General features: G+C 37.8%; 1 protein-coding gene across 1 annotated transcript in view; it reads left to right on the top strand.

The window, feature by feature from the left end:
* Positions 1–10,219, top strand: part of PRELP (proline and arginine rich end leucine rich repeat protein) — a 31,409-nt gene extending 21,190 nt beyond the window's left edge. The window contains exons 2-3 of the mRNA XM_014058172.2: positions 1,874–2,809; positions 9,363–10,219. Of these exons, the coding sequence (XP_013913647.1) occupies positions 1,876–2,809; positions 9,363–9,538 (1,110 nt within the window). The 5' untranslated portion in view covers positions 1,874–1,875 and the 3' untranslated portion in view covers positions 9,539–10,219. The remainder of the gene's footprint in view (positions 1–1,873; positions 2,810–9,362) is intronic.
* The last annotated feature ends 318 nt before the right edge of the window (positions 10,220–10,537 follow it).

The raw sequence follows: 10,537 nt of genomic DNA on the forward strand, positions 1-10,537 counted from the left end.
GGAAATACCCTGAAGAACTTATCTAACTGTGATCATGGGAGCTGGTCCCCTGATTGTCAAAGAGCAATGAATCAAAAAGAATGATTGGTTGGGTCATGCAGAGGTTTACTGTCCATGCAGTATTCTATGCCAAACTATGGATTAACATCTGTTCCAAGCTATGGATTAATATCTCTGCCCTCCCTTTATCAAATGTCCTTCTTTTGAGCTTGTGCTGGGGCAAATATTTCAAGAATACTGTTATGGCTTTTTTATGAACTTAGTCTAAGTTCATAAAAAAGCCATATCAGTATTCTTGAAATATTTTCTATAGAAAACATGAGATTTCTTAATTCCAGTACGGAATTCAGACAGTTTCTGAATTATTAGCAGAAGAGTTTGAGTTTTGGATTTGGAGGCATAAACTAAAAATCTGTTTCTCTTAATGTGGCTTTGCCATTTTGTAAAATTTGCCCCAAGAGCCTCAGAGATCTCCTTTGTTTGTTTGTTTGTATCTAAGGCATGATGGCTTATGTTTTTATATGTATTCTACACCTGCAAACTACCATCACTATCCCTTCCAACTTCTGCTTCTCATTTCCTGCTTTCCATTACTACATCTCTTGCTTCCCTGACTCAATTTACACTTCACAGATGATGGAGGAAGCTGAAGTCACCATCCATCTCTCTGCTTTAGTCTGTTTTGTCCTCATTAGTGTGGACTTTTCTTTAGCCTTTATCCCAGGAGGGCACTGTGTTTCACTAGGAACAGAAATTTTGGGCTCATAAGTCAAGGGCTACCTGTATTTCCCAGCCATTTGTTTGGAGTATAGGATACAAAAGGGAGGAGACCTGCAAGGAAAACATATTGCTCTCCTGGGATAAAGTTTAGAGATCTATTCAGAGAGAAAAACCCATGCTAATGAGGATAAACCAAACCTAAGCAAAGAGATGGACAGTGACTTCAGCTTCCTCCATCATCTGTGAAGTATGATTAGGGTCAGGAAAGAGATGTGATAATGGAAAGCAGGAAATGAGAAACAGAAGTTGTTAAGTTATTTTTTGCCCATTTTATCATTTTTCTTGCCATCGTAGTTAACTGAGTTACTACAGTTGTTAATTTAGTAACATGGTTGTTAAGTGAAACTGGCTTCTTCATTGACTCTGTTTGTCAGAAGGTCACAAAAGATGATCACATGATCCAGGACATTTCAACTTTCATAAAAATGAGTCATTAGCCGAGAGTCTGAATTTTGATCATCTGACTATGGGGATGCTGCAACATTTGTGATTGTGAAAAACCGTCATAAGTCACTTTTTTTCAGTGTTGTTATAACTACAAACAGTCAGTAAACAAACTATTGTAAGCCAAGGACTACCTATATGCAAGGCCTGGCAGAAGGCAATGTGATGCATGATATGGGAATGCTATTCTATCGTCGTGTTGTACGTTATATGTGCTGATCCAAGAGGACTCATTGGTAGTGTATCCCCATCATTGTTAACTCCCTGCAACTATTGGAAGTATGTGACTAGTATTCTCACTGACTCCATTCCTTATGGATGGTTTGTTTTTCTGCATTGGTTTGTATGCATTTGTATATTCCAAAATTTCTGTCCCATCCCAGTTGGATCACGCTTAAGTTGTAACAAGTGGCTGACTCCTAAGTTCAAACCTTACATTGAAAATTTCTCCAGCCTGTTGTTATCCAATGTTTTGAACTGTTGTCTTTAACCAGATTTGCAAGCTCTCAAAATTCTATTTACAAACATAAATGCAAAGCAAAAGAAGAACAGTCTATGTAGGAAAATATTGACTTAATATCGAATGAAAGAATGAATGAAGAAATATATATTTTTAATGCTTGCTTCTCTTTCTTCTTGTTCTATTTAGACATGAAGAGGATTGCCAGATTGATTTTCCCACTCATTCTTTTGCTGATTTGTGAGGTGAATGGACAGAGGCGCACCAAACCTCCAAAGAAGCGCCCACGTCCTTCAGTCCCTGAGCCAGTTGAACCAACTGACTTCCCTCCACCTCTGCCCCCAGGACCACCCTCAATTTTTCCTGATTGTCCCCGAGAATGCTTCTGCCCCCCAGATTTTCCTTCAGCCATTTATTGTGACAGCCGCAACCTGAGAAAAGTCCCACTCATCCCACCCAGGGCTGAATACGTGTACCTACAAAACAATTTCATTGACAAGATCTCTGAAGAATCTTTCAAAAATGCAACAGGGCTGCGGTGGATCAGTTTGGACAACAACCGCATTGATTCAGTGGGATCACAAGTACTACATAAGTTGGATAACCTTGTCTTTCTGTACATGGAAAAAAATTTCCTTAAGGAAGTGCCCAACAACTTGCCTCCCAATCTTGAGCAACTTAGGTTGAGCAGAAATCGTATTTCCAAAATCCCTGAAAATGTTTTCAGCAAGTTAGATCACCTCCTCCTGTTAGATCTTCATCATAATCAGCTGGATAATGGAGACTTCAAAAAGAATACTTTCAAGGGGCTCAAGAACCTCATGCAACTCAACCTGGCTCATAACCGGCTAAGTAAGATGCCTCCTGGGGTTCCCAAAGCCATTCACCAGCTCTTTCTTGATGAGAATCAAATTGATAATATCCCCAACAATTACTTCAAAGATTTCTCCAATTTGGCGTTCATCAGGCTTAACTATAATAAACTGTCTGACAAAGGATTGCCTATCGACACTTTCAACATCACCAATTTGCTGGTTTTGCATTTGGCATACAACAATCTCACCAGCATCCCCTACATCAGCCCCAAGCTGGAGCACCTCTACTTGAATGACAACTCAATTCAAAGTGAGTTGGCACAAGTTTGTAATTGGTTAGACCTACAAAAGATCCTGTTTGCGGGGGAGAAGGGGAGTGGGAAGAGGTAGATTATCTCATGACTCAACATCCAATTTAAAAACTCCAAAATGATTTACTTATGTTGATGCTTCCAAGGGAACTTCAGTAAGAAATCTTATTTTCCCTCCTTGTTCTTAAGTCATTACTCCATGGGATTCCAAGAAATTATAAATTCCATCTTGCCCAAAGCTGTAACTTTATGACTGTTAGGACAGATGACTGAAAAGAACAGGGTGTGTGGGTACAGAGGAGTCAGACTGAGAGGAAATTGTTCTTTTCCATGTAAATGGTACTATTTCCATATAAAGAAACATTTAGATCTTTCCATATAACAAAAATGGAAATTATTTTTTAATGTTTCTTTGATATAGGGAGAGAGAGAGGACGGGAGAGGAAAAACTCAGCACCCATCCATTTACTTTTCTGTGCTTCTGTCAATCTATAGCTAATAGATTTTGGCTTGTAGGACTGACTTATTTTCCTAAGACTTTTCTCTTTGCTGAGAAAGCACTGCAAAATCAAAGCAATTTTAATTTGTCTGGGTACTAGTTTTGCATTAATTTAAAATGATGAGTGACTGGGTAAAGGAGTATAGAGAGAAAATATCAGTGAGTTTTCACATTTTGTTTCTTTAAATATGATTTTTTTTTAAATGACATATTTCCCATACTATTGGGTAAAGCCGTCGTAATTTCATACATTAGTTTGTATCCTTCAGAATACACCAACATTGTTGTAGAAAAATAAAACATTTTTTCTTCCTGTTCCCAGGAATATGTTCAGCAGAAGTTCCCAACATCTGTTGCCTTAATTGAAAACATCTGTATTTAAGAAATGCAGAATTCCTTCCAGAACATTTTAACAAGGAAGTAATAAAGAAAATAATGAGTCGCTGTACTTCAAACCAACCCCAAAAGCTTGGGTTTTTCTTTCAAGTTAAATTTTTGGCAACTGTAGGCCATAAAAATGTCCTTATAAGATAGGCCTCATATAGGAAGGACTTGAATCAGACTTCAAACTCAGAATTTCAGTAGACAATCATAATACTCTTTTATATCTTAAAATTAATATATAATTAGGTTCGATTCCCAGTAAGGGTATGGCTAACTGATGAGAGCTAAATAGCTTGAAATAGATCTATACTAGTCTCCCTTTATTTATTTATCAGCACAATTGCAATCTATGTTTATATGTGTGTATGTATGTGTATATGTGTGTGTGTGTGTGTGTGTGTGTTTGTGTGTGAGTGTGTGTGTGTACATATGCATATGCATATGCATATACATATACATATGCATATACAAAGTTATGCATATGTTTCTGAGCATTAGTCTGAACAGTAAGGATAAAACATTTTTTAGCAGCAGATAGTAATTTTAATTTTTTTTTACTTTTCATATTACTGTTTTAATATACAAAAAGGGAGGAAAAATTAGAAAAATACAAAAGATAAATAACAGAAACAAAGAAAACAAGAAAAATATATAACAGAATAAGAAAAGATCTTGGAGGTCTTCTATCAATATTCAGTAGCAAAAGCTATAGCACTTAAACCTGTATACTGCTTCACAGTGCTTTACAGCCCTCTCTAAGCGGTTTTACAGAGTCAGCATATTGTCCCCAATAATCTAGATCCTCATTTTATTGACTTCAGAAGGATGGTAGGCTGAGTCAACCTTGAGCTTGGTGAGATTTGATCTGCCAAAATGCTGGCTGCCGATGATCAGCAGAAGTAGTCTGCAGTACTGTACTCTAACCACTGTGCCACCATGACTCAAGGAGGAGACCCTATACCATTCAAGACAAGTAGTTATTCAGTCTCTTCTTAAAAGCCTCTAGTGATGGAGCACCTATAATTTCTGAAGGCAAGCTATATATATTACATAAAGGAAATAATAGAATCTAATTTTTAAACACTTCATTAAACCATGACCACATATCAATCAGCTTTTCTGCTATATTGAAAATAGCAGCTCATAAACCAAAAGTAACCATGTGTGGTTGATTAAACTTTGTACATCTGGGGTTGCATTGTCTTTCCAACACTGAAAAGTAATTATTTTACTGTGTCCCCACCTCATCCTCCATACACATAGTACTTGATAAAGCCAGCAATCTTCTAATACGGCATGTTCCAGATGTATAATTCAAACGTACATTCACAACATACTGTTTGATCATGGTATTGCTATATTAGTAAACCTATGATTATTAAACAAAATTAGGAAAATACTGGGATGAATCCATATAATACAATTAACTGCGCCGCATCCTTTTTTATTTCCAATATAATGAGATTGACTGACAACTCCTTTTGAATCACTGGTGTATATGCTAGCTGTGAATAAGAATAATTTGTGGAATTTGTGGAACCTCCTTTTAAGATCATACAAAATGTACTTAATATTAGTGACGTAAACGTAATGAAGGCTACACCTTGATTGCTCCATGCCTTTAACAAAGCTGATTGAACAGGGTAGGATTATCTTTAATGTGCTAAAAAAAATTGGATGACCACTTACTGGAAACAAAGTTTTCCTATTCCTATTTGTTGTTATGTTTAATGGCCATGCAATATTTTGCAGTCCAGACAAACAAATCCAAAAGCGGAGCCCAAATAAGAGGTATACCAGAAGCAGAGCAAAGTAGAGAGAAAGAGGGAGAGGGGAGAATTACCATTACTGCTGTCATTCCCAACCCAGCCAATGTGTTGGAAACAGACCTCGGAAGTCCTGGAGGCTTCCCCAGTGCTTGCTGTAGGATGGTTTCTTCCTCTTCTTCCTCTTATTTTTTCCTCTATGTGAATAAATAAGAAAAGAAAGGATAGGTATATCCATCTGAAAAAACTATGTAAATATCTTTAGCCAATCAAATCTAAATGAACACAAACCATCTGGCATGGATTGTGTTCACACATATGAAGGGGTTGGAATCATGATACCATGATGCTGTCTTGCAGATTTTGACACCCCCAGTAAAAATCTGCAAGATGGCATTGCATCAATTCAATCAGTGCCCCACCCTCTTTGTGCATGGATATGGTCTACTATCATACTGCTATGATAATATGGAATATGTTATCAGATCAGGAAACAAATATTTTTTACCTCTTCAATTGGTTCCTTCACCATTAGTTGTACTGGCTAGGGTGCTTAGGTATACAGCTCAGCATCATCCAAAGAGCTGCAGGTTCTGTGCCCCTATCTTAGAGCCATGTTTCTACAACAGATGTGAAAACTTTTAATGCTTCAAATGTTACCAACCCAGCTAGCATGCCCATCGATCCAGCATGACTGGTGCTGAACTGTAACGAAGTCTGAAATAACATAAAACCGTATATATATATATATATATATATATATATATATATATATATATATATATATATATATGTGTGTGTGTGTGTGTGTGTGTGTGTGTGTGTGTGTGTGTGTGTGTGTGTGTGTGTGTGTGTGTGTGTGTGTGTGTGTGTGTGTATTTGTGCTGATAAATAAATAAAGGGAGACTAGTATAGATCTATTTCAAGCTATTTAGCTCTCATCAGCTAGCCATACCCTTACTGGGATTTGAACCTGGGCTATATTACATACTAGGCAGACATCTTAGCCATTAGGCCACAGGCTCTTATCCGTTATCAGCAAAGCCAGGGTGAAAGGTATCTATTAGATTTTTACAACCCCTGGTAAGCCCCAATTATGGGAGGAAGCTAACTGCTTCCATCAACTGCTTCTTATATATATATATATAAGCAGCTTTTCACATTGACTTACATTGATTTAAAAGGAATAAGGTTTTGTGAATTATAGCTCACTTTATCACAGAGCATCTAAATTCATGTAGGAGTTAAATTAGAATAAGGCAGGGGGAGGGAAAGGGCAGGATAAACAGATTGGTTATGCTTAGGCAAGTTACATATAAAACAGATTAGCAATACCTTCTCCATTAACTATTATAATGTGTTTTTAAAAAACTGTTGATTTTGTTCTGAGATAGTCTGGTGTTTTTTTTGTGAGTTCAACAATTTCTTACTCAAGTACACTGTTAAAAGTTTCTTTTTTCCAAAATAGGTTATTTAAATCTGTAATTGAATGTCTTGAGGGACTGAAATGTTTTGTGATTATTTTATGCTTGTTTTCATCCTGATGTTAAACTTGTATTGTTCATTATTTTGAGTCATGGTGGAGTGGTTAAAATGCAGTATTGCAGGTAATACTGCTGACTGCCAGCTGCTGGAAGTTTGGCAGTTTGAGTCTCACTGGCTCAAGGCTGACTCAGCCTTCCATCCTTCTGAGGTCGTAAAATGAGGACCCAGCTTGTACAAGGCAATATGCTGACTTTGTAAACCGCTTAGAGATGGCTGTGAATCAGTATATAAGTGCTGTTGCTATTGCTATTTTGTGCAGAGTTTGTCCTGTTTGTTTTATGTAGAATCCAGGGGGGCAATGCTGGCAGATGATGGTATAAATTTCATTAAAGGAAGAACATGTAATGGTGCCTCTAATCATATGTGTGAAGTTGCTGGGATCTGTATGGCACTGCTAGTGTAAAAGAGACATCTGGGCTTATTAGATAGTCTTGTTTGCTTGTTAACATAATTTTCTTGTTGTTTCTTATTGCATGTGAGAATATGCTTCAAACTGGGTAGTTATCTATATGTGGATAGGGGTTCTGCCACTCTATCCCAGAAAGTGGAATGTCATTGTCCAATATAGCCTGTAGCTTATTAATAATGTGCTTGAATGGGGCTTTTCAATTGGAATACTTGTTCATTGGTCTATATGGTCAGTATGGCATAATCTTGTATCTTGTATAAAATAATGTCCTGCACGTTTATTGCACTTCAGATCCATAACATCATACTGGTTAGAAGATTATATAATTTACCATGTTTGACAAGCATGATATGGAAGGCTCAGACGTCAGAGCGATCCATTTTTTGGCCTTCCCATTTGTCTCTTTCTCTTAGTTTTGCCCCACATTGCAGTCAGTCAATAAAAAGCATTTGACTGATTCCAAGATGATTATACTAAGGGTACAGTAATAGCCAACTTGGTTTCTATAAGGAGAACAGTGCAAATTCCTGAGTTATCAATATCATTCATAATTAATGTCTTTTATAAATTTTGAACATGTAACATTAAACCTATATACCACTTCATAGGGCTTTTACAGCCCTCTCTAAGCAGTTTACAGAATCAGCCTATTGTCCCCAACAAACTGGGTCCTCATTTTATCCACCTTGGAAGGATGGAAGGCTGAGTCAACCTTGAGATTTGAACTGCAGCTAGCAGTCAGCTGAAGTAACCTGCAGTATTGCATTCTAACCACTGTGCCACCTTGGCTCTTAGATGTAGAAATGTAAATCTCATTGTAACAGTATTCTAATAATGAAATATGAATCAAATGCACACCTGGAGACAAGTATTCAGGTAAGTATACTATGTAACAAATATACTTGTTAGAAAGGCAGTCCATAAATATTTTGTGTTTTAGGCTGTAAGGCATAGATATGAAGAAGAATAATGATACTAACTTTTCTTTCCATCTTCATTCACTCTGTGGAGTTCTGCAACAGGGAATCTTTATATTCCTGAAAGTTCAGTGCACAATTTAGAATTCTAAGATATGTAGGAATCCTTCATGGAAACAAAAGGCTCTGTAGTACAGTTTTCCATCAATGTGTCTGTAGAAGGAAGAGAAGGGATAATGAAAGTTACAGCAAAGAAAGTGCATGTACTAGCTTGTTTATCCCTGGTCTTCACTGCACATTTCCAGATCCTGAAGATGAAACTCAAATACTTTGGCCATCTAATGAGAAGGAAGAACTCACTGGAGAAGAGCCTAATGCTTGGAAAGATTGAGAGCAAAAGAAGAAAGGGACGACAGAGAATGGGGTGGCTGGATGGAGTCACCGAGGCAGTAGGCATGAGCTTAAATGGAGAGGATGGTAGAGGACAGGAAGGCCTGGAGGAACGTTGTCCATGGTGTCGCAATGGGTCAGACACGATTTTGCAACTAACAACAAAAAAAGCAGCACAAAAAACTATAGCTTGTAAAGTTACAGAGAAGATTAACATAACCATTCCAACAATGCAGGTTTTCTAAGGCGCTTTAGAACATTGGTTTTATACTTGGATTTCACACTCACTGTTATCCACTTTTGTAGACACTCAGTATTTAGGAGTGATCTATATAGACCCTTTATTAAATGAATGTGGAAAAAACCCATGTGAATTAAAAACTGAATAGGAAAGGCTTTGTCTACTGGAGGCAAGGGAAGTTTCTTCCATGATTTCATACAGAGCAGTAGAATTATAAATATCTTTAAGCTGGAAGGGACTATGGAATAATGCAATATTGTATTTGAATAACTCTGTCAATAGTTAATATTGAATGCTGAAAGAGCAAGAATGGAATATGAAACTGATGTACTGTGCAACTTCCCTATCCCTGGCTTATTACTTAACGGTGTTTTTTCCCCCCTTTTCTTTTTTGCCTTCAGATATCAATGGGACTCGGATATGCCCCACTTCTCTGGTCTCTCTTCATGCACCATCTTCAGATCTTGAAAATGTGCCACGTCTTCGCTACCTGCGCCTCGACGGCAACTTGCTGAAGCCACCCATCCCTTTGGACCTGATGCTGTGTTTCCGGCTCTTGCAGTCGGTTATATATTAAGCCTTGCAGCAATTGCCACTCCTTGGGACTTTGTGCAGTGACTTGATTCCAGTCTATGTTAGACAAGGGGAATATACCTAAGCATCTCTACCCAGACCTTTCCTGCTCCACTCTGCTTCGTTTTTCCTTGGCTGCTGGAAGCTCTGTGCTTTGTGCAGCTCTCCTTTATACAGCATTTTATGGATGCTTTATTCCAATGGTGAAATTCAGATTTTTTTTACTACCGGTTCTGTGGGCATGGCTTCGTGGGCATAGCAGGGGAAGGATACTGCAAAATCTCCATTCCCAACCCACTCTGGAGCCAGCCAAAGGTGGTATTTGCTGGTTCTCCGAACTACTCAAAATTTCCACTACTGGTTCTCCAGAACCTGGCAGAACCTGCCGAATTTCACCCCTGCTTTGTGCCCCTAAAATGTTCCATAGGGTCTTCTGAGATGGGTGCAGCCTTCACAGAAGATCGTGGCAATATTGCAATATTGATTTCTGCTATATTGCCCTTTATCTATATATTAAAGAGAGAAGGAAGCATGCCTAAATGCATCTAGCATGCAGCATTTCTTTTACTGCCTTGCTGTCTAGAGCTTTACAAAGTGTTACCGGTTTTGGCATACAAAATAAGTTAGATTTGTTATTACTGTCAAAGAGACAGGCAATATAATTTCATTTAAATGTATGCATCGTTAATGTTAATAATGCTGAATTAACAGGTGAGGGATAGTCAGACTAACAGGTAGCAATAAGTAGTTTTAGCAAGTGTGAACAAGCGCATAATGTACTGCATACTGTGCAGGCAAAGCAGTATGTAGGAGATGAAATGAAGAATGATAGAGAATTTTCTTCCCATTTGTGCTTTTTGGGAATTAAATAGCTGGTGCAGCTTTGCACATTGGAATGTAATGAGCAACTAAATACAGCATGACCTTCAGGACTGGTGATGACATGCTTAGCAACAATAAATTAGACAACCTCCTCATCTTCATAATTTAACTCCACCTAGAT

Source organism: Thamnophis sirtalis, unplaced genomic scaffold, assembly GCF_051295495.1.
Source record: "Thamnophis sirtalis isolate CommonGarterSnake01/CBP01778 unplaced genomic scaffold, rThaSir2_p1.2 scaffold_7, whole genome shotgun sequence".
Classification (NCBI taxonomy): Eukaryota; Metazoa; Chordata; class Lepidosauria; order Squamata; family Natricidae; genus Thamnophis; species Thamnophis sirtalis.